The sequence below is a fragment of the Dreissena polymorpha genome, chromosome 9, assembly GCF_020536995.1.
Source record: "Dreissena polymorpha isolate Duluth1 chromosome 9, UMN_Dpol_1.0, whole genome shotgun sequence".
NCBI lineage: Eukaryota > Metazoa > Mollusca > Bivalvia > Myida > Dreissenidae > Dreissena > Dreissena polymorpha.
In genome coordinates this window covers 102,550,801-102,574,838 of record NC_068363.1, presented here as the reverse complement: position 1 = coordinate 102,574,838, position 24,038 = coordinate 102,550,801, and the positions used below count along the sequence as shown (strand labels likewise).

Here is a 24,038-nt window from a genome sequence, read left to right as displayed (position 1 = left end):
AAGTATCAGTTGGCTACATATAACATTTATATTCAGGCTACTGATCTTGGAAAGATTTGACTATATTTAATATACTATTTAGCATATTTTCAAACTTTTTGTGGATTTTTTATTCTTTATTACTGCTTTGTATACTCAATTTTAAGGTGCAACCCCCAGGTTAATGAAGTCAGTGTGTTTTATATTCACACATTTTAGTTCCCACCTAAATACTGCCTTATTTGTGTGTTTAGGTTCCAGGACAAACTTCAGATCAACTTCATAGAGAGTCAGGTGCGACATATTCCTCTGACGTCATACGGGCAAGGCACAACCATTGTGTCAGATCCCCTACTAATCCCCCAGTTGGACCTTGGACCAAACTTTAGGTAGGATTATCCTTTTTCTACTCAGAAGCAATGTGAAACAGGCTATGTGCAAACAGCATAAAACCAGAACAGCTTGCGAGTGACTCGCAGTCTGATCAGGTTTTATGCTGTTTGCTGCTCATCAGTATCTTAGGGTTGGAAATAAAGCCTTTAAAACTTGAATCTAGTAATGTAATAAAGGTCTTAAACTTTCTAAGGGACTTTAAATGCATCAAAACACGTATCTATGTGTTAATTGGTTAAAAATGTACTTCAGGATAGTACAATTTGTGTCTTTAGACCAGTGCCAGTATTAACCAAACCATTCTTTGACTAACAAAAAAAGAATGGGCTTAGAACAAAGAACACTTAATTTAGTGGTTAGATATATTCATGCTTCCAATGTTGATTATACTATTAATAACTTGAACTTAATGAAGAATGGTCTTATTAGATTGTGTTTAATGTCATTATAGACTCAACATAAGTAAACTTTTAGAATATTTCAGTTTTAAGAATGTTCTAAATTTTTAAACTTTATTCTTAGAATCGATTTGCAAATACAGGCCCAGAAGGCCACACACAACTGTTTCCACTTTTTAGCATTTTGTAAAAAGGAAGAAAAACACTATCATTAACACGCTTTAGTCTAAATTGTTTGCCATGAAGAATTATTATATCAAATTTATAGTGGGCTGAGTTTTCCAGTTCAATTTTTGTAGTTTTTATGCTTGTTGAAACAACCCTTGGCTTGTGTTGGAAGAAGTTATTTTGATTTGGTAATTTATTTTGATTTGGTAATTTGTAAGTAAAATTAAACATCTTCTTTTGGAACTTTTTATTAGTTTCAGAAACCTTGAAAATGTTTTTTTTTATAATAGACTATGGCATCAAATTGAGAAATGCGAAGAAGTTTCTCTTGCCTTTTCAGCAACCGACCATATTGTAAAGTGTTCCATTTGACCAACAAAGGGAGACGACACCAGCAGTTGGTCTGGAGTATGGATGGATTCTCTCCCATTGCCAAGGCTAAGAAAGAAATGCAGAGTTACAACCCACTTGACATGAAGTTCAAAGTAAGTACACAAATAAATTGAAAAATTATTTAATTGCTTTTAAATATTTATAAAATTCATTAGATAAACAAGATTTTATGGACATGTGTTCAAGCCAGTCTGAACGTAAGGGCTTTGTTTGACATTAATATCTTTGATAAGATTTATGATGTTCGTACAAGAATGAACAGGGAGTACACTTTTAGACAAACAATATTATTGTTCATTTTCTTCAAACTGTTTGGCAAAACATACATTGTTAAATACAATAATGTTCAATCAAACAAAATGTTCTCCATTCAAGAAAATAAAAACAGTCAAAATGTGTTGTGTAATATGAATGTCATTCACTATCTTACAGAACCAACCACCACCAGCCCCACCTCCAACGCCAGTATTTAAGGTTACACCCAACCGATTTGACATGCCCCCTGGCACCAGCATTGACCTGAAACTGGAAGGATTTGTCAACAGGTATGCCACAAAAATAGGTGCTTTAATTGTTTCCCTTATTCATAATCAATTTCTGATGTTCTTTGTGTATATTATTTCAGTTCTGTTTGAAAATGTGTATGTGCCTGAAACAGCATTCATGTCACTTAAGTGCACAAAGGTCAGTTTCTTAAGGTTTTCACTTGTTCACCTGACCTGATTTCACTTGACACAATTACGATTGACAATTGACAATAATTTAAATGGATGTCATTAAAATTAAGCAATTTCTCTTGGCGCAACTTCAGCCCCCAGTTTGTGAGGGAGAGGCTACTGTGCCATGCAATCATCGGTCGACAAGGTGGCAAGGAACTAATCATGAAGATTGATGTCTCCAGCGACTTCATCAGTCCATTACTTGAGTTCTCCACAAAGAGCGTCTACTTCAGAGTTGACAAGGTATGTGGCTTTGTCCATTCTCATCAGTCTCGGAAATATTGCACTGTTTTAGGGACCATTTCTGGAAAAGTGTCTAACTTCATGGTGATTTTGCACTTTTAGTTTTGTCAAAAGTATTATATATGCATTTAGTATAATTCCAAAAAAAAATTACATCCAAATATCTAGACATTTTGGAAAAAAAATGTAACAAAACTGCCAGATATATTTCTGTTTAATTATATAAAATTTAAAACTGTGGATAATCCCATTTAAATAGGTGAAATAATTATGCAATTGTTGGGCATGTATTCACAAAGCACTAAACGGTAAACCTAATTGATTAAATTTACAAATATTCCTTTAGTATCTGACTGTTTCATGTGTAGGTATTTTTACATTCACATAATTTAAACAAGTAAATTAGCCTAATTGATAAATGTTTGATTTCTTTAGTAAGCAGAACATTTTGGACAGAAAATTTGATCAGAAGTTTTCACTAAATTATAAATTCGTTACTCATATTTGATCTGCTTAAGAAGCTTTGTGGATACCAGCCATGGTGAGCCACACTTCAATCGACCACAGCAAACAAAAGCAAAATACTGTGTACATTTTCTTGTAACCATAGAAACCAGATGACATGCTTGAACCCCAGACCCGTGAACTTGTGATCAGTAACGTGTCCACGTTGCCCCTGACAACGGAGCTGAAACTTGCCAGACCCTTCCAGATATTGCTGGAAGACGGCACAGAGGTGTCAGAAACGGTATAGGCATTTTTGCCATCTTGTTTTTTAGTATTTATACAATTTGTCTTTTTCGGGGAAACTGGGCTTAATGCATGTTGTTTTATGGTATTTTACTTCAGAAGGAAGTCTCTTATTTGCAAAAATCAAAAATCCAGTTTAGGCAAAAAACGGTTGTCTCTGATAGCCCGTGCGGACTGCACAGGCTGATCTGGTATGACACTTGATGCGCCTGCATTAAACCACGTTTTCACAGAAGGCTGCTCAAATACATCACAGATCCAATGTGTCGTGTTCTGAGAAAACTGGGCTTAATGCTTGTGCGTAAAGTGTCGTCCCAAATTAGCCTGAGCAGTCCGCAAAGGCTAATCAGGGAGGACACTTTCCGCTTTTATGGTATTTTTAGTTTCAAGGAAGTCCCTCCTTACCGAAAATGAAATTTAGGCGGAAAGTGTTGTCCCTGATTAGCCTGTGTGGACTGCACAGGCTAATCTGGGACGGCACTTTGCGCACATGCATTATGACCAGTTTTCACAGAACAAGACACAAATTATAGATTTTTATAAAAATTTGAAATATGGCAATACAAACTTTTGAGTAGTGAAATCTTTTGTGCGCAAACAGAGGTATTGAGATGTATATAACAAACTTTATTTTGGCTTGTGTATTTTACCATAGACAAAAATAGAGGTTAACAAATTAAATGGTAAAGTGGTGAAATACAATTTTATGTGCAAACACACAAAATTACCCGAAATTAAATTTCATCTCTGAGATAAATGCAGTAATTTTATGTTGCTTAATAATGACAAAATTGTCCCATGTGTTTTTGATTAAACAAAACTGAAAATAACGACTTTACCCCTTTCCCGCTCAGAAGCAGAATAAAAAAGGCTAAAAAAAGCATAAAACCAAAACATTCTGCGAGAAACTCACAATCTGTTCTGGTTTTATGCTGTTAACTGCTCATCAGTACCTTCTGGTTTAAATAAAGGCTTTAATATTTGAATCTAAAAAGCCTTAACTTTATTTTGATTTTCAAAGTACCTAAAAATGCTTTTTTTATTTTCGTCCTTGCAGTCTGTACATCTTGACACCGGCAAGAAGTACACGCTGAGGATAAGGTTCGACCCAGCGTACAAGGACGACCTTCACATACGAACCATTGATGAGGTGCTCCACATCAGATACAAGGAGCATCCCCATGTGGACTACATTGCCCTGCGTGGAGAGGTGTACTTCCCCAACCTGGAGTTCGAGAAGTCGGTGATGGACTTTGGCTGCATTCTAAATGATACAGAGGTCACCCGTTATGTGAACATTACCAACAACAGCCCTATGGTGGTGAAATACAGGTGAATTTAAAAAATATATGTAGCACACTTATGTGGAGCTTTACTTTCTTGTGGTGAAATTCTCTGCACATGATGTAAGTAACATTGTTGGATCTTTTTAAACAATATTGCTCTTTGAATTTTTGCAGTTATAAACACAAAAGAAATTCGAGTATGATTTTGTGGTCGCAGCGTGGAAATTCAAGGTCACAGGGTCTTGTAACAGGAAATTTATTTAGGCACTATTTTTTAAAAGGTCAAAGGTCAAGTCCACATGAGCTTGTGTGAAGAAAATGGTGTATTTGTGATGTCAAAAGGATGCTCTGTACTCTTATTATCTAAATGTGTATGCTGGTTATTTTAGAGGAAAGAATGACACCTATTATTTTTAAGGCAAAAAACTGCAATGTGAAGGTCACACATGCTTTTAACAGAAAATTTGTTTCTGCACAAAATCATATAAAAACTTTGTATAATGATCATGCACGTTTCTTTAGTGGTTACTTAGAAAGTAGGTGACCTCTTTTAATTGATTTCATGGGTTTAGTGATCAAGGTATTAGGTTCTTGTATCATGAAATTGGTTTCCGCATAGTTCATAGACAATTTTCAGTATCACAAAAATTAGTATACTGGTTTGTCCTTCTCAAAGTAAGACCACAAATGATATTAAAATCAAAAGATCTAAGGTCAAGGTCACAGGAACTATTTTGCTTTAAGTCAAGGGATAGGGGGCATACATGTTTTACAAACATCTCTTGTTTAATTGCCTTTGATCCACAAGTTATTCGCCCTTGAAAAGAGCTGACACAGTGGTGCAGGTTTAATAAGTCATGTTTGTGCCAATTCTCAAGTTTCATTAATTTTAAATCACTAGATGGTCGTTCCTGATTGGCGATGAGCCCTGTACGATGGTCAACCATCGGGCCAAGGTTGCTTCCCCTATCGGAGAGGAAGTGATGGAGCCAGAGGGAGGGGAGGGGTCATTGGCAGAGGACAAGGCGTCAGAGGCGGGGTCAAGTAGAGGCTCAACCCCGCGACCGGCTGACCAGCTGCCCATTGTGGAAGTCATTATACAGGAACCTACAGAGATCAGGGATGAATCCACTGAGAAGTCTGAGCAGGAGCCAACTAAAGAGGTGTGCTTGTTGTTGCTTTTAAATTTTTATTGGTGCCTCGCTCTGGTAAAATGAGGTTTTATTCTTGTGGGTAAAGTGTTCTCCCAGGTTGGACTGTTAAGTTTGCACAGACTCACCAGGAAAGGGACTTTCCGCTTTTACGAATTTCATTGTTTTAAGTTAAACAAAGTCTCTTCTAAAAGAAAATCTTGTATAGGCCAAAAAAAGTAGGGATGCAAGAAGTTGACCGGTTAACCTACCAAAACGGCCAGTTAAACGGTTACATTTTCGGGAAAAGGTTAACCAGAAAAAATAATTTTCTTGGAATATTTTTTTCTTTTTCATAATACAATTCATACGATTTTACATTTTGCGCGCGACATACTGCCAATTTGCGCTTGCGACTAGTAAGAATAACATGCCGCACCATTGACTGTAGTAAATAACGTGTCAACAAAGAAGGCAATAAAGCAATAAATCAGTACCTTTGTGGTAACAAACAGGGGGTATGTTAATGCGCGCAAAAAATGCTAGCAAACTGGGGGAATGGGGGCTATTAGCGAAGACACAATTGACAAGTTTATCGAACTCACGATAAATTCAGTTGAGACATTGGATGGCTTATTTTTATGTTTTGTAAACCAATATCCAACACTGATTGCCCGCCAAAATAAAGTATTTAAAAGGAACAGTTCTGTCAAGAATTGCATTTGTAGTTAAACTCTTATTTGTTCTATCAGAAATTAAAGTCATTGTTAGTAATTAACAACATCCACGATGCCACCACTACCGTCTGAGGCAAGTTTTATTTAAGAAAGGAACTAATTAAGCTAATTAAATAAGTAACATTAAAAAAATAAAATTAAAACAGAATAAACCAAGAAACACACCATCTGTGAGCGATACGACGTGAACGTAATGTAAAAGACCCAACCAAAAATAAGCTTATGACCTGTGAAAATGAACATTGTGTAACTGTAAAAAAAATTACTCATATTCCTTTATGCAGAAAAAATAAAAACAATATATAGCAAAATTTACAAAATTATTCAAATAAATGTTACAATACATTTTATTAAAAATCAGACATGTTATCAAAGCAAGCGATCTCAAATAACTTTCGTTTCTATAGAGAGTACAGGTACAAGCGGTACGACATTGTTTACGTATACTTAAACATTTTAACTACTTAAGGCGTGTCGGTTTACCAGTTACTTACCGGTTTTGGCAAAAGGTTAACCGGTTAATGATTTTGTAACCTCTTGCATCCCTAAAAAAATAGAAAGAAAAACTTTTACATCTTTGTTGGTCATAACATATCCAAGTTTCAAGTAATATAGCTTTAAGTGAGTGATTTTCCAGTAATTTGGTTGTTCCTGGAAATTTAGCGGGCTTTGTCTTTTATCTGCAAATGAAGCGCGTAAATTAAAGTGTCATCAATACTTTGGATGTTGTTCTGCTTGTCAGGAAGGGGAGGTCATTGAGACTGCAGGAAGTTTGTCACCAGTTAAGTCCCCTGAAACCCCAAAAGAGGTTTCTACTGCAGGCAGTAACAAGAGTGTTACGCAGAAAACAGGTTCTTCCAACGTTTCTGAGATTCATACGGAGGAAGTTGAAAAGGTGCAGTTTCATGGGTTGCTATTCAGTGTTCTGTATCTGTCTTTGTACTTCTCTGTGTTCTAATTTTCATGTCTACATCTCTGTGTTCTTATCTTTATGTTGTCATCTCTGTTATCTAATCTTCATGTCTACATCTCTGTGTTATTTTCATTTCTGCATATCTGTGTTCTAATCTTCATTTCTGTGTCCTAATCTTCATGTCTATATTTCTGTGTTCTTATCTTCATGTCTACATCTCTGTGTTCTAATCTTCATGTCAACATATGTGTGTTCTAATCTTCATGTATACATTTCTGTGTTATTATCTTATTGTATACATCTCTGTGTTCTTATGCTCATGTCTACATCTCCGTCTTTTTATCTGCCTGTCAACATCACTGTGTTATAATCTGCCTGTTTACATCTCAGTGTTCTGAATCTGCCTGTCTATATATATTGTGTTCTTATTTGTCTGTCTACATCAATGTGTTCTTTATCACTGGTGTACATGTTCTGAACATGCCTGTGTACATCTCTGTGTTCTGAATTTGCCTGTGTACATCTCTGTGTTCTGAATTTGCCTGTGTACATCTCTGTGCTCTGAATCTGTATTTGTACTTCTTTGTTGTAATCTTCCTGTCTACATCTTTGTGTTCTTATCTGCCTGTCTACATCTCTGTTTATTTTAATATGCCTGTGTACATCTCTGTGTTTTGAATCTGCATGTGTACAGCTCAGCTTTCTTTTTCTGCTTATGTACATTTTTGTGTTCTAAATCTGTGTGCATTCATCTTTTAGTTCTAAATCTGCATGTGTACACCTCTGTGAACCAATTCTGCATTTGTATATCTATGCGTTATTATGCTATATGTCTACATCTTTGTGTTCTGAATCTGCATGTGTACATCTCTATGTTCTTAATCCATCTGTCTACATTTCTATGTTCTTATTTTCATGTGCACATTTCTATGTTCTTATCTTAATGTGCACAACTCTGTGTTTTGAATATGCATATGTGAGTCCCTGTGTTCTGAACATGCTTGTGCAACGTAACATCTTTGATCAGGGTCAAATGGACGAGGATGCAGTGGATGCTGAAAGCAAGAGCAAGCCTCTGGATGACAAAGATCACATGCGCCTGAGTCTGGGTGACATGGATCAGGAGGAGTATGATGAAGACCCGCTGAAGACCAACCGTGTTCTGGCAGCACTGCTCCAGTCAGAGCGCGCCAAGGAGGCCACACCCATTGGGGTTGAAGAGGTACGGTGTGGGGTGGGGGCTGGGGGAGTAAGTTTTAATGAGAGAAGTTTGGGAAAAAGGGTCTTAATGCATTTAGGGTGGGTTAAGACACATTTGGTAAAGTCATATTTATATAAATATTTAAATCTAAGTGAAGAATGTTAATATTTCCAGGTCCATTGCAATATTGTTATATGTATTTTCTTCATACAAACTTACATATTAGCCTCGCTCTGTGAAATGGGGTTAAATGCATGTGCGTATAGTGTATTCCCAGATAAGCCTGTACAGTCTGCACAGGCTAATCGGAAGGACATTTTCTGCTTAAACTGGATTTTCATCAAGAAGGGTCTTTCCTTAAATGAAAAAATACAATAAAAGGGGAAAGTGTCGTCCCTGATTAGCCTGTCGACTGAACGGGGAAGTCTGGAACGACACTTTGCGCACATGCATTAAACCCCCTTTTCACAGAGTGAATCTCATATATTTTCTTTTAAAGCAAACAATAGAAGATTCAACTTCATTGTTGTTTTTAATAAACCTTAAATTTTTACAAAGAAATGTTATTTGTTTCTGAAAATCCCAGGAAATTATTGTCTCCTTTTTACAGTGTTTTATGCTATAAGCCTTATCACACCAAAAAACAAAATTGAATTTCTACGTAATCTGCATCGTCAGGTGTTTGACATTTCTACTTAATCTGCATTGTCAAGTGTTTGACATTTCTACTTAATCTGCAGTGTCAGGTGTTTGACATTTCTACTTAATCTGCAGTGTCAGGTGTTTGACATTTCTACTTAATCTGCATCATCAGGTGTTTGACATTTCTAATTAATCTGCATCATCAGGTGTTTGACAATTCTACTTTATCTGCATTGTCAAGTGTTTTACATTTCTACTTAATCTGCATCGCCAGGGGTTTGACATTTCTACTTAATCTGCATCAGCAGGTGTATGGCATTCTACTTAATCTGAATTGTCAGGTATTTGACATTTCTTCTTAATCTGCAGCATCAGGTGTTTGACATTTCTAATTAATCTGCATCATCAGGTGTTTGACATTTCAACTTAATCTGCAGCATTAGGTGTTTGACATTTCTACTTAATCTGCATTGTAAGGTGTTCGACATTTCTACCTTATCTGCATCATCAGGTGTTTGACATTTCTAATTAATCTGCAATGTCAGGTGTTTGACATTTCTACTTAATCTGCAGCATCAGGTGCTTGACATTTCTACTTAATCTGCAGCGTCAGATGTTTGAAATTTCTTCTTAATCTGCATCGTCAGGTGTTTTACATTTCTACTTCATCTGTATTGTCAGGTGTTTGACATTTCTAATCAATCTGCATTGTCAGGTGTTTGACATTTCTAATCAATCTGCATTGTCAGGTGTTTGACATTTCTACTTAATATGCATCGTCAGGTGTTTGACATTTCTACTTAATCTGCATCGTCAGATGTTTGACATTTGTAATTTATCTGCATTGTCAGGTGTTTGACATCCTGCCCCTGTATGGCACCCTGCAGCCAGGCGACACAGAGCAGGTCACCATGACCTTTTATGGTCACGCTGACATATGGGGCCAAGCGAAGGCCATCTGTGAGGTGGAGGGGGGCCCCACATACGAGATCACTCTGAAGGGAGAGGCCTCTCTGGTCAGCTACAAGTTTGACTGCAAGGAGATACACTACGGCAAACAGGTATCGTGTTTGATGTTTGATTTAATTTGGGAAACAGGTATACTGTTTCATGTTTGATTTATGGTAACAGTCTATCAGACCCAAATAAAATTAATTTGAAAGCAATATTATAAGACAGGTATATTAAAGGGAAAAGAATTAAGATAAATGAATGATTTGCTTAAAAAAAGACAGCCCATATCTTAACCTGGTTGTTAAAGTTTTTATTAATCAGACCCTGGACTGCAATTTTGAGGGTTGCGGGTTCACATTGGTAACATTACTTGTTGGGTGATAGATTGACATGAAATTATGTCTGTGACTTATTTCTGTGACCATTTTCCCCCTACCTCTAACCCAAATAGGGCAATTGTAAGTTACTAGAATAAGTATGTGCTCTTAGTACTGCTAATCTAGCTAACTCAAGAATATTGTAAGTTAACTGACAGCCTTGGTCTTACTCAGATACTGATTTGTAAATGACACAAAATATTAAGAAAACAAAATAGCTTATTTTTATGTCCCCCACTATAGTAGTGGGGGACATATTGTTTTTGCCCTGTCTGTTGGTCTGTCTGTCTGTCTGTCTGTCTGTTTGCGCCAACTTTAACATTTTGCAATAACTTTTGCAATATTGAAGATAGCAACTTGATATTTGGCATGCATATGTATCTCATGAGCTGCACATTTTGAGTGGTGAAAGGTCAAGGTCAAGGTCATCCTTCAAGGTCAAAGGTCAAATATATGGGTCAAAATCGCTAATTTAATGTACACTTTTGCAGTATTTCAATATTCAAGATAGAAACTTGATATTTGGCATGCATGTGTATCTCATGGAGCTGCACATTTTGAGTGGTGAAAGGTCAAGGTCATCCTTCAAGGTCAGAGGTCAAATATATGTGGCCCAAATTGCTTATTTTATGAATACTTTTGCAATATGGAAGATAGCAACTTGATATTTGGCATGCATGTGTATCTCATGGAGCTGCACATTTTGAGTGGTGAAAGGTCAAGGTCAAGGTCATCCTTCAAGGTCAAGTATATGGGTCAAAATTGCGCATGTAATGTCACTTCTGCAATATTGAAGCTAGCAGTTTTATATTTGAAATGCATGTGTATCTCAAGAAGCTGCACATTTTGAGTGGTGAAGGGTCAAGGTCAAGGTCATCCTACGAGGTCAACATCATATACGGGGACATTGTGTTTCTCAAACACATCTTGTTTAGAATTGCAAAGGGAGCTATATTGTTTGATTGTATATAGGGACTTGTTCCTAGACTATGAAAATGTCAAATGTATTTATTGGGTTAAACATTGTCAACACATTATATGCATAGATTTAGTCTTGATTTTTCAACTTTTCTGTGTACAATCAGTTAAAGGCTGTTACAGGCTGTCAAGCGGTCATACTTTTTCCTACTTTTTCCTACTATTTCCTACTTTTTCATCAGGATCCTACTTTTTCCTATTTTTTTACTAAATCTTCCTACTATTCCTACTTTTTCATTTTGAATGGAGAATATTTTTTTAAAGAGTTTATTTAGTAAACTTGCAGGATGAATGAATCTATGGCATGACTGTATCCCTGTTAATGTGCATTCATCTAGATGAAACCTGACAACCCATGCTTACTGTCTGCTAGCACCTTTTCAGGAAGCATAAATATTTATTTCTTATGTAACTTTTAAAATTATTGACATTGTTTTTTTTAAGTAACAGTAGTGCCTTGTTTACTTCCTTAGCATTTGTACACTGCAGACTTCACATACCTTACACAGTTCCCAGTGATGCAAGAGCATTGTCTTATTCCAGTTTTATTTTGTTTCCATTGACAACAATTTGACCAAACCTTATGCATGTTTACATGATATTGCTGTTTGAAATGTAGAGATATAGAGATACATGTATTGTATGAGTGGTTATGTAATATGGAATTTATTACACAAGTTTTTGGATAAAGATAAAACTGATGCTTTGCCGAGTTTTCATCATTTACAAATATAATGTAATAAATTCTGTATTACATGACAACAGATAAGATGTTCTATTGATATCATAGGTACATCATGTTTAGTAATTAAAGATAAATGCACAGGGCCTAAATGCCCTGATACATTTTTATGCTCCCGGTAGGGTGGCATATAGCAGTTGTACTGTCAGTCTGTCTGTCTGTCTGTCTGTCTGAAAACTTTAATATGGGCCATAACTTTTGCAATATTGAAGATAGCAACTTGATATTTGGCATGTGCATGTGTATCTCATGAAGCTGCACATTTTGAGTGGTGAAAGGTCAAGGTCATCCTTCAAGGTCAAAAGCAAAAAAATTCAATCCAAGGGTAGTAATAAGCTTTAAAAAGGAGATAACTTTTAAACCTGCAAAATGATATATTGAAATTTTATTTCAAAGCGGCGCAATAGTGGGCATTGTGTTTCGGACAAACACAATTCTTGTCTAATGATGCCATAGCTAGTGATTTAACTTCAAGGTGTTAAAGCAAAGTATTAAAATTATTAAAGGGCATCATTACACTCCCGCGAAGTCATCAATAATGTAAAAGCCATTATTTGAAACTGGAATAAACAATGTAGTGCAACTGTTTAATTGCCCAATCAGTGATGTCATAAAAGATGTCAGGTGATAAGGTCCTATCTCCAGTTGCATAATCTGCTCCGCAATGACCAGTCATTTTGAATGTAACTTAAGTCATTATAACTGCACCCTATTGTCAATTTAAAGGTTTCACAATGTAGCTGTAGCAGAGCATTGACACTGCTTTATATACTAGTATTAATCTTGTACAACAAGTTGGTGTATCACTAAATAAATTTGGTCTTCTGCTTAAGGATATAACATGCACAATATATTACCATTTTTATATCGATACACAGAAGACCTCTAACCACTTATTTGATGATACACCAACATGAACAGCATCTAATTACATGTATACTTCTTTATCAGGTTAGCTTTGCTTGATACTTATCATAGATACGCTATAAGTGCTAAAATGCCTAGTGGGAAAACAAAGTTTAACCATTCATGGATGGAGAAGTTGGACAACAGTGGAAAAACACTTCGATCATGGTGAAAGAGAGATACCGGCAATGAGTTTGCAAGATATTGTACTGTCTGAATGAAGTCCATCTTGTAGTAATTCTGGTGCTTATCAACTGATAAGTCATGCAGATGGATAAAAACACAAGGAAAACATGAAATACATGCATGATAATTCACAAAAGCGTTTGTTTGGAAGTGCCCCTAAGCCAAGCAGCTCTCAGGGTGGTGGGGATAAATCTATCTGTATGCAAGTACACGTACATCCATCACACAAGGAACAGGTACAAAAGGCTGAAATCTTCTGGGCTCTTAAGAAAGCTTCAAGTGGGTAGACATACAGAACATGTGATGGCACTCCTGCTCTGTTTCAAGCTATGTTTCCTGGACCTGTGTCTAAAAAATTAGTATTATGTATTCCTACTTTTTAGGGAAAAGTTCCTACTTTTTCCTACTTTTTTCCTACTTTTCTTGCAAAAGTAGTTCCTATTTTTTCCTACTTTTTGAAAAAAGGTCACTTGACAGCCTGCTGTTATGGCAGGACATGATCAAGAAAAACTGTACATATTTTATTTCATTCCAGATGTATGATCAGGTGGCAACGACCATGATTTCATTGGTCAACACTGGCAAAGTAGGATTTGAGTTCTGTTGTCTGAACATGGACCCAGCCCTTGCTAAGAAACCAAAACCAGGAGTCCCAATTATGGTTCCACATGCTGTAAGTAATTTTTCAAAAACAAGTGGATTTGATTGGTCAATCTTTGACTGCCATTAATTTTTGGACAGTAACTCCTGCCTAATCAGATTGAGTAAATGTATTTTGTTATCCCCCGCCATAGGCGGAGGGATATTGTTTTGGCGTTGTCCGTCCTCCCGTCTTTCTGTTCGTCCGTCCGGAGCCATATCTTGAAAGTGCTTTGGCGGATTTCATTGAAACTTGGTATGAGTATATATATGGATAAGAGAATGATGCACACCAAATGGCATTGTACAACATCTGTTAATAACGGAGTTATGGCCCATTGTATTTTGAAAAAAATGCTTTTTTTGTGTGTCCAGAGTCATATCTTGGAAGTTCTTTGGCGGATTTCATTGAAACTTGGTATGGGTATGTATATAAATAAGAGGATGATGCACACCAAATGGCATTGTACACCATCTGTTAATAACAGAGTTATGTCCCTTTGTATCTTGAAAAAAATGCTTTTTTGAGTGTCAACTATAACACTTTTGTGTCCAGAAGCATATTTGCGGGGGATATCAATTCAACAAATTTACTTGTTAATTTTTATGCCCCCCTTCGAAGAAGAGTGGTATATTGTTTAGCAAATGTCGGTAGGTCGGTCCGTCCGTCCACCAGATGGTTTCCGGATGATAACTCAAGAACGCTTAGGCCTAGGATCATGAAACTTCATAGGTACATTGCTCATGACTGGCAGATGACCCCTATTGATTTTGAGGTCACTAGTTGTTTAACTGTCTGATAGGATTTATTTGTTACTGAATGAATCTAACATGACTCTTGAATCTTACTTTACTTCTTTTCTAGACATATAAATAAAACCTTGAATTGTACATAGATGCTTCAATAGATTTATAAATGAAGCCTTAAATCTTACATGAATACTTCACTAGATGTAAAAAGAAAGCCTGGTCTGAAGTTTTTGAAAAATTGAGCAGAAGCCAGTTGTTGAAAGCAATCTTAAATCTAAAATTTTGTCAGTGAATTTTACTCCTATTTTAAAGAGATGTTTAATTTTTTCAGGGCTACATCGAACCAATGAGCGAACAGAAGCTTACCATCAAGTACTTGCCAGGCGTCCCAGAAAAGTTTGACAAATGTTTCCGCGTGCAGGTTGCGCACTTTGAGGCTGATCTAATCACTATTCACGGTGAAGGAGTTTTCCCGCGGATCTCTTTGGACCTTCCACGGAAAGTGGACAGCGAAGGGTATTACAATAGCCTCGTCAGAGAGGCAAAAGGCAACGTCTACAAACACACTATGATGAGCATGGATACAAAAAGTAGTCCCGCGGATCAGCACACACAGGGTCAGACTGCTGTACCGGACCCACTGCTTGCCGCCCAAGCAAAGGTAACTATTAAAAAAAAATTCTCAAAAATTGAGATATTTACATTTTTATTTTTATCTCATCATATTTTTTACGCCTCGGGCATCGCTTTTGCTTTAATATATATCATGTAATCAGGCTGCAACTTCTTTTATTCTCAGTTTTTACATATCCATTGTGTGGTTTGTTAAATGAAGTTTTCCTTTATGTCCATCTAGTATTCTGTATATTCATACTTTGCTTTTTGCTCATGCAAAAGGTATAATTGAAAATTGGTACCCCATATGGGAAATTTGGGTTACATAGTTTTAATGAACCACATCAAGCTTTATAAATATCTTCAGCATCTTTTCAACTTGCTAACCTCTGTTTAGAATTAAGACAGATAAAGCTCAATAAAAAGAGAATGATTCAACTTGATAGTAGTATGTTTTACTATTCTTTTATACCAATAATTTTCCTGTACCAGCTTATTATTTAAGGCACTGAATGCCCAAAGTTATATTTGGTCATCATATTGTACTATCAATATTTCCAGGGTAACCATCAAGAATTGGTAAGTATTGTCCCTGTTGTATGTTGGGTAGATTCTGAGCCCTGTGTTTGTTTGCATTTGCATGAATACTTTCATTTAAAATTGTTAACATCTTTGTTTTTGTTTGAATATCTTTGAAGTTCCTGTCATTCAATTAACTTTGTTATGAAATGGGCATTGTGTCTTATATTTTAAAGCATACAATTATCTGTTTTTCACGGCACTAGAATGTTTTGTTACAGTTATCATTGGTTGTGTGTGTAAACTATATTGAATGTTGTTCTTTCCTATGAAGGGGGGATATATATTTGCCCTTGTCAGTACATCCTTCTTTAGGTCCCTCACACTTCTTACTTCTTTGTGTCACTGGAAACTTAAAAAATGAAACTAGATGGATAAACTATGCAAACATATTAACCAGCATGCAAACTTCTGTACCGTTATATTTTTGTTTGGTTGTTAGCTAAATTAACGGAGTTGAAGCCTCCTGTTACATTGTATAACTTTTGTCAAGTGTAACTCAAAAAGTAATGTTGCTATAGCGCTGAAACTTTAAATACATATCAGCATGTGAATGTTTGCACATCCATATTTTGGTATGGATATCAAGAAACAGCAAATACTTTTTGTGTTTGTCATAATAAAAAAAACTATGGCTGTAAGAGGGCTGAAACTTTACAACCATATAAACCAGCATTTAAACTTGTGCACCTTCATATTTTATTACATGTTTTTACTTACACTTTCAATCTTATTGTAACAACCAGAATTGTGATCCCTTCTTATTAAAAAGTACATATTTAAGCTCGTATCACCCATATCTAAAAACATAATGGCAACTTGATAGCTTAACATAAACAACCATATAAACCAAAATGTGAACATGTGCACTTCAATAGTTATATTGAAGTTATAGCTTATGATATTTCGGACACAACTGGAGTTATGGCCCCTATTTAAGCCAAACAGTATGTTTTTAACTAAAGCTGTGTGTAACTCAACAAGTATCGCTGCCTAAGGGCTGATAACTTTCAAAAATATAAACCAGCAGGTGAAGATGGGCACCCCCAGCTATTGCTTTTTTTTGTGTGATATTAGTTGAGATTTAAGACAAAAGCGCAATATGGGGGGATCTGCTTCCTGCTGACAAAGTTCTAACTGAAGAATGTTTTTCCGTGGGCAGAATGTTAAGCTGCAAAATTCACCAGTGATTTTAACTGCATTTTCTACTGATTATTTCTATCATTTATTTCCTCTTAAATGTACACTTCATGTCACCCCTTGTCCTGGTTATGGTTAAAACGTTTAAAGTTCATTCTAACAATTCAACTAGTGATGTGTTTCAACAATACTGTTTGTACTTTAAATCTATTTCACATAAAATGTAAGATTTCAGTTTAATAATGATTTGGGCGATGTTAATGACAAACATGGTGTTGTTGGGTACACTGACAATGATGATAATGGTGATGATGATAAAGATGATGATGATGATGATGATGATGATGATGATGATGATGATGATGATGATGATGATGATGATGATGATGATGACCATGATGATGATGATGACCATGATGATGATGATGACTTTTATATATATATATATAAAACCAATGATTTTGTCTGTATAAAACAGATGAAAATACGTTTGGCAGCAGAAAATGAGGAAAACACTGATAAAAAAGTATGTGGATGCACCAAGGCATGTGAAACAAAAAGCAGCACAAAACAATTTGTTATTTTCTACAAGAAGAAAATGCTGACTTTTAATTATTTTGTTCTATATTGAATAATATTCCTGTAAACCTTAGCTTTGCTTTGACATTTTTATATAAAGTTATAAAGCTGCTTTGCCCTAATGGTGGAATCAATTTTTAACCATTAATTAACCTTTCAGATTTGAATTGAAAAAAAAAAAAATGAAAATTCCTAATATTCATGGTTATGAGAGTAGTATGCACGCACTTAATTGGCATTTTCCTGTAAGTGTAAGTTTAACTATATGGAATGTGCACAAATACTGCACTATGCATATGAGGGGATGAGAGGTTATTGATGTGGAATTTGTTGATGGTTCAGGCTGCACTGTATTGCACATTTGTAGAATTGTACTTGTTTACTACTTTTCCTTAAAAAAGCACGAAGACACCAATTTATGTATTTATAACACTATTGTGCAATATAGTTATAATTATGTTGTTTTAAATGATTTTGATATAGATGCACAATTTTAGCCCGCAGATCTTTTTAAAGAAAGTTCGTTAGAAACAATTTTATTTATTTGGAACTTTTTGTATTTGTTCTGTTTCATGTGGCTCAAGATAATCATACACAATTAAAATGTGTAATTTAGCAGTCTGCAATGGTTAATCAGAGATTACACTTTCCGCTTTTATTCTATGTTTTGTTTAATGGAAGTGTTTATATAAAAAAATCCTGCTTAGGCTGACATTTAGTTTCCTGATTAGCCTATGACAACTGCACAGGCTTATCTGGGAGGTTAGTTAACACGCATGCATTTTCACAGAGCAAGGGTCATATATTGTCATAATTATCATCGTTTTTTTAACAGGGTGAGCTGTGTGTGATGCCATCAGAGCTTGACGTTCAGCTTGAAATGGAGCGACTTGCAGTCCGCGATTTTGCTCGTAAGCTGCAGGAACAGGATGTGTCCCAGTCAGAGATCTACGATATTGGGTCCCAGACTCCACCAATGAGTAACGAGAGTCGAGAATCGCAAACCACCTCCGACTCAAAGAGTGCGAAGAAGAAGAAGAACAAGTAAGTTCTTTTTTGCATTAGGGATCATTCCTTAATTGTGGCATTTCATGAGCTGAGAATAGCTTAAGCACATAGGTGCTGTAACTAAAGCATTCTGAGATTTATTGAACACTTTTTCTTTTCTTTTTGACACGAGTTTAATTTAAATGGCATGTGTCAAGTATTGTCATTTAAACTAAGATGACTGAACCTTTTGTTACATGAACACACCTTTTCAGGCCAAAACTTCCCGAATATGTGCTTGATTTTGGATACGTTGTCCTTGGTGACCATCGCCAGCATGTAGTCAAGGCAACCAACACTGGTTGGTTCCCAGTCTCGTTCCAAGTTGAAAACGAGAACATTAAGCACCAGGGATTCCACGTGGAGCTAGACCGAGTACGCAACCTTCCTGGATCGCCGGATTATGAAACTGTGGACTTCTGGGTCAGTTTCGATCCTAGGGGAGCTAATCTGGGCCTTGGTCCTGTGGAGAGTTATGTTCCCATTAATGTAAGTTTTTGTCTTTTTAATATACCAGTATTTGTTGAATAGTCTCTAGTGGATTGTTTTATTTAAGCAAGGGAGATATAATGTGTTTTTTTTGCTAAAGAAGACTTTCTGATATACCAAATAGTGATTGTTTAGAGATCTTTTAATAATTTGTTACATTTTTTTGTAATGGGAGAATGCTAGGTTTTATTTTGGGATGTGTTATTTATTGTATTGATTACGATAAAATGCCTAGTAGGTTTATTGCAATTTTAACTAATTAACCACTGAAAAAATAAAAATTCTAATTAGCAAAAATTCTTGTATGTACCATGTATGACATCACGTATGTCCCGAGGGATTGGGTAACATTTTCCATAAAGGATGGGAAAACTGGTAAACTATATGAAAAATATTATCATAAACATGTGTAGCGTAATTCAAAAACATCTCCTCAAAGGTGCATGGCGTTTTTTGCATAATTTATTTCAAACAAGGTAAAAATAAGTTTTTAGGGGGTTTCACTTTATAAATACAAAAATTAGAAAAGGGAAATGTAGTAGGGTATTTATGGTATATTTATGGTATATATATCCTTAAAATACAAGTTTACAACAAAAATTTGATCTTTTTCAAATTATGCCTTGATTTGGGAAAATGGGTGTTAATGTATGTGAGTAAAGTGTTTTCTGTTATTAGCCTTTGCTGTCCACACAGGCTAATCAGGTTCCACACTTTCTACTTGTGCTGACTGCACAGGCTTATCTGGGACGACACTTTACAAACATGCATTAAGTCCTGTTTTCCTATAGTGTGGCTAAATTTCAGCAATTTCTCATGGTCAGGTTCTGAACGGCCCGGTGATCATGATGCACCTGAAGGCCCATGTGACCATGCCCGACATGCAGATCTCAGACGACAGCCTGGACTTTGGTGTGGTTCGCTGTGGGGAGTGCCGTGTGGTCATCGTGCAGCTCCACAACTACCAGCAGGTGAAGTGCGAGTGGAACTCCCTGCCCACAGAGAAAGAGAAGAAAAAGGTGAGTCAGCTCATTTGTATGAAAATATTAATGATGTTTATGAAGTGTTTTTGTAATATTGAGTTTTTTAGCCAAAAATATGTCTTAACTATGTTAATACCAAATAAATAAATATGGAACTTGCTAGTACACAAAATCACTGTAATTTATTTTGAAAAAATTACATGAAATGTAATTATCAATTTATGAGTAACTTTGTTGGTAAAATGTATTTTAAATGGACATAAAAAGTTTTTTTTAATCATTTTTCCTAGATTTGGAAAATTGAAAATAAAAAGGTATAGAGAACGAGGTATACACAGGTTGAAGTTGATATGTTTTCTGTTCATCTTGCATCAGCATTTGTTCTGGGAGAAGTTCATGGCATATTTTCTGAGTTTGTATGCAAACAACAATCTTTTCCATTCACATACAATATATCTAAGAGAATGTATGAATTATCAAATACAGAAGCTTGCAAATTTTGCCACTTGTATATGTATGTGAAATATGCATATGATTGTAGTGCATTCATATAGTTGGTGCGCACACTTGTGGTTGGACTCTGACTACGTCTGGCAATTATAATATATCTATTCAGCTCAAACACGTACAAGGAAAAGGGTGACAAAATAAATATTTTTACATATTGCCCAGCTAGGATGTACAGACAAGTGAAATAATTATTTTGTCCATATTTGGCTGCTTATCGTGAAACATGTACAGATGAGTGAAATAATAAATACTTGTACATTTCGGTCATCTTGTCAATAACCATACAGCAGACAAATTGATCTACCCATATTCTATTTTGCAACCACTGTTCATGAAATATATTTTGGTTGTTTCATTCCTCAACATACAATATTATATGCACATTAAGTTTTAGTTGATGTTTTTGCAATTACACCAGTTGTTTTCTCTTTTATATGTATGTTTCAATGATTTATTTAAAACAGTACTGCTCTATCTAGGCTTCTAGATGAATAAAAACCTTTTGAATGCATGCAAATGTCTTTCTCTCTCATTTAACTTAACTTTAGTTGTTGCATTTTTTTTTAAACAAAAATTCGTTCTGACAATTTAAACCTTATTTTGTGTTATGTTAAACAGGTTTGTGTAAGTGTCATCTGAAAAAATATATGTGAACAAAGCAATAGCATTGTTTAAATAACGTAAGTTGTTAATGTTAACATTTTTTTGTATAAATATATGATTGCACTTTGTGAGTATTTCAATAGCCCTCAAACCAGTATACACACAATTATTCATAACTGATAAAGCTGAACTGACAAATTATCTTTTCCCACCCAACATTCACACAAGCATAATTTAACTGAACTTAATTTCCCCTTTCCCCACCTACCAGTCAGAAAAGCATGTGCCTATGCACCTGCGTCGCAAGGCCAAGGTAGACAAGACCAAGCCACGCATCTTTGAGATCATGCCGCCCACAGGAACCCTGATGCCCGGTCAGCGTCTCAACGTGCAGGTCAAGTTCATGCCTACAGAGGAGGTGAGTGTTAGCTGAGCCCGTCATCACTCAGACAAGCATTTTAACCCATTTGTAGTCCCTTTAATTTAAAGACAGTTCTTAATGAATTTAAGTTTTAAAGGCTTCGTTTCCATTCCTTAGATACTGATGAGCAACAAACAGTATAAAACCTGAACAGATTGCGAGTTACTTGCAGGCTGTTCTGGTTTTAAGCTGATTGCATATAGCCATTTTCAATTTGCTTTTAAGCAGGAAAGAGTTAATCATGATTTAGGGCACATGCCCAATAAGCTTCAAATTAGGAAAGACTTGTTAAATAAATTATAATGATAATACCTATGTTGGATGATGATGATGATGATGATGATGATGATGATGATGATGATGATGATGATGATGATGATGATGATGATGATGATGACTATGTTAGTAGTAAAGAATATGATCTAAGTTTTGAGACTTTTGATGAATATTTATCAACAAAAACAACTCCCTCTTTCTTCAGAAATTCTACGAGCAGCGTATACCGATACGCATAACAAAGAGCAGCCAGCGTATCCTGCTGTTGTGCAGAGGTCAAGGGTCTGAGCCCCGTCTGGACTTCGACCTGAACATGATGCAGTTTGGGCCGATCCTGCCACACAGTCCAGGCGACGAGAAAGAGATAGTTGTTCGCAACCCATGCGCATTCCCAATTGAGTTCTACAACCTCGAGTTTGACTCCCAGTATTTGGAGGAAGAAAAGGTAAGCATTTTTTTTGTAGATTGGTTGTGGATTTATTTTTGTGTAAAATATATAATGGTTGTAAATGTATTCTTGTGAAGAAAATAGAATAAATTGACTCATCTTTTTTCCAGGCAGAAATATTCAAGTATTTTTTTACTCTGCTTATTTTCAAACATAATAATATGACATTGATTTGAAAAAATCTCATACAAGTAAACATCTTTCTGCAGTTCTGAGTACAAGATACATATGAAATTTATAATATTATTAAAGTATGTACACAAATGCATTTTTGCACTCTCCATAATTACCCCTTTTCTGCAGGTATTGAGGCTAATGAAGGGCTATGACGAGTTCAACACTATCCTCCTGCCACCTAGAGGGGCTTCTGAGAAACTGCCACCAGAGTTGACAGAGTTCTATGAGGGTCAGTTTACAATTATCTTTCCCAAGTTCTGATCAATAAGCTCTCATATAGACTCAGCCAACATAAACTGGTCAACAATTATTATGCCAATGTTAAAACCTATGAAATGCAGTTCAAAAACAGATTTAAAAAGGCAAACCCCATGAAAAACATTTTTTTTAGCAAAAACCTTGATTTTTGTTTTTATTTAAAATTTAAAAAGGCTTTCCTGTATTTCTGTGAATTTTACCGGTAAGGTCAGGAAGATCTATTAAGCTATATTGGATTTTAATCTAGTTTAAAAAATGTCACATATTAGTTTTAGGTGTGTACAGGTTTTGGTGGTTTAGTGGATGATTATGGCTTCCCAGTATTGATCCCTCCTCATGGAGTCGTCTTTAACCCTTTGTATGCTGGGAAATTTGTCTTCTGCTAACATGTTGTCTGCTAAATTTCAAAAATTAGCATTTTCTTAGATTTTTTTCAAAGAATACTATCAGAATAGCAAACAGTTTAGATCCTGATGAGACGCCACATTCTGTGGCGTCTCATCTGGATCCAAACTGTTTGCACAGGCCTTCAAAATTCGGTTCCCGCACTGAAAGGGTTAAATGAGCCTTGTTCTGAGAAAACTGGGCTTAATGCATGTGCGTAAAGTGTCATCCCAGATTAGCCTGTGCAGTCTGCCTTAACTGCCTTTCCGCCTTAACTGGATTTTCGTGTAGAAGAGACTTCCTTCAAAAGAAAAATACAATAAAAGCGGAAAGTGTCGTTCCTGATTAGCCTGTGCAAACTGCACAGGCAAATCAGGGACGACATTTTACGCACATGCATTAAACCCATTTTTCTCAGAACGCGCCTCAAATCTTCTCCTAAGAAATTTTAGTACTGGTCCTGCCCTGAAGATTGTCTCAATCACTCTATGTCTTTAGATGAAATAGTACTAAAATAAATATTAAAAAAAACTAACCATCTGTGCATGATTTCTTCAAGACCAAATGCTGAAGCTTTCAATCAATAAGCCTCAGGCTTTCAATGAAATCAAGCTGAAATTATTGGGTAATTTATTTTAATGGTTGTGATTTTTTTTATGCCCAAGAAGGAGGGCATATAGTGATCGGACTGTCTGTCCGACTGCCCGTCCGTCCGTCTGCCTGTCTTTCCGTCACACCTTGCGTTTAGGTTTGGAAAAATGCTCATAACTTCTATGTCGCTTCAGATAGCAACTTGATATTTGGCATGCATGTGTATTTCATGGAGCTGCACATTTTGAGTCGTGAAAGGTCAAGGTTATCCTTCAAGGTCAAAGGTCTAAAATAACCAATCCAAGGGAAGTAATAAGCTTTAAAGTGAGATAATTATCTGTACCTGCAAAATGATAAAAAAATAACAAATAAATCAAAGCGGCGCAGTCAGGGCATTGTGTTATTGACAAACACATCTCTTGTTTCTATTTAATCTAGTGACCTAGTTTAAGAT

General features: G+C 35.8%; 1 protein-coding gene across 11 annotated transcripts in view; it reads left to right on the top strand.

Moving 5' to 3' along the window:
• Positions 1–24,038, top strand: part of LOC127844544 (hydrocephalus-inducing protein-like) — a 71,500-nt gene that overhangs the window by 29,393 nt on the left and 18,069 nt on the right. For 8 of the 11 annotated variants that reach the window (XM_052374882.1, XM_052374876.1, XM_052374881.1 and 5 more), the window contains 20 exons: positions 234–368; positions 1,279–1,423; positions 1,764–1,876; positions 2,143–2,293; positions 2,904–3,041; positions 4,101–4,375; positions 5,231–5,492; positions 6,939–7,091; positions 8,137–8,331; positions 9,804–10,013; positions 13,631–13,768; positions 14,816–15,145; positions 15,661–15,678; positions 18,233–18,441; positions 18,660–18,933; positions 19,758–19,952; positions 20,207–20,230; positions 21,301–21,447; positions 21,932–22,171; positions 22,478–22,580. In XM_052374882.1, the coding sequence (XP_052230842.1) occupies positions 234–368; positions 1,279–1,423; positions 1,764–1,876; positions 2,143–2,293; positions 2,904–3,041; positions 4,101–4,375; positions 5,231–5,492; positions 6,939–7,091; positions 8,137–8,331; positions 9,804–10,013; positions 13,631–13,768; positions 14,816–15,145; positions 15,661–15,678; positions 18,233–18,441; positions 18,660–18,933; positions 19,758–19,952; positions 20,207–20,230; positions 21,301–21,447; positions 21,932–22,171; positions 22,478–22,580 (3,455 nt within the window). The remainder of the gene's footprint in view (positions 1–233; positions 369–1,278; positions 1,424–1,763; positions 1,877–2,142; positions 2,294–2,903; positions 3,042–4,100; positions 4,376–5,230; positions 5,493–6,938; positions 7,092–8,136; positions 8,332–9,803; positions 10,014–13,630; positions 13,769–14,815; positions 15,146–15,660; positions 15,679–18,232; positions 18,442–18,659; positions 18,934–19,757; positions 19,953–20,206; positions 20,231–21,300; positions 21,448–21,931; positions 22,172–22,477; positions 22,581–24,038) is intronic. The other 3 variants (XM_052374885.1, XM_052374878.1, XM_052374880.1) reach the window with 3 other exon arrangements.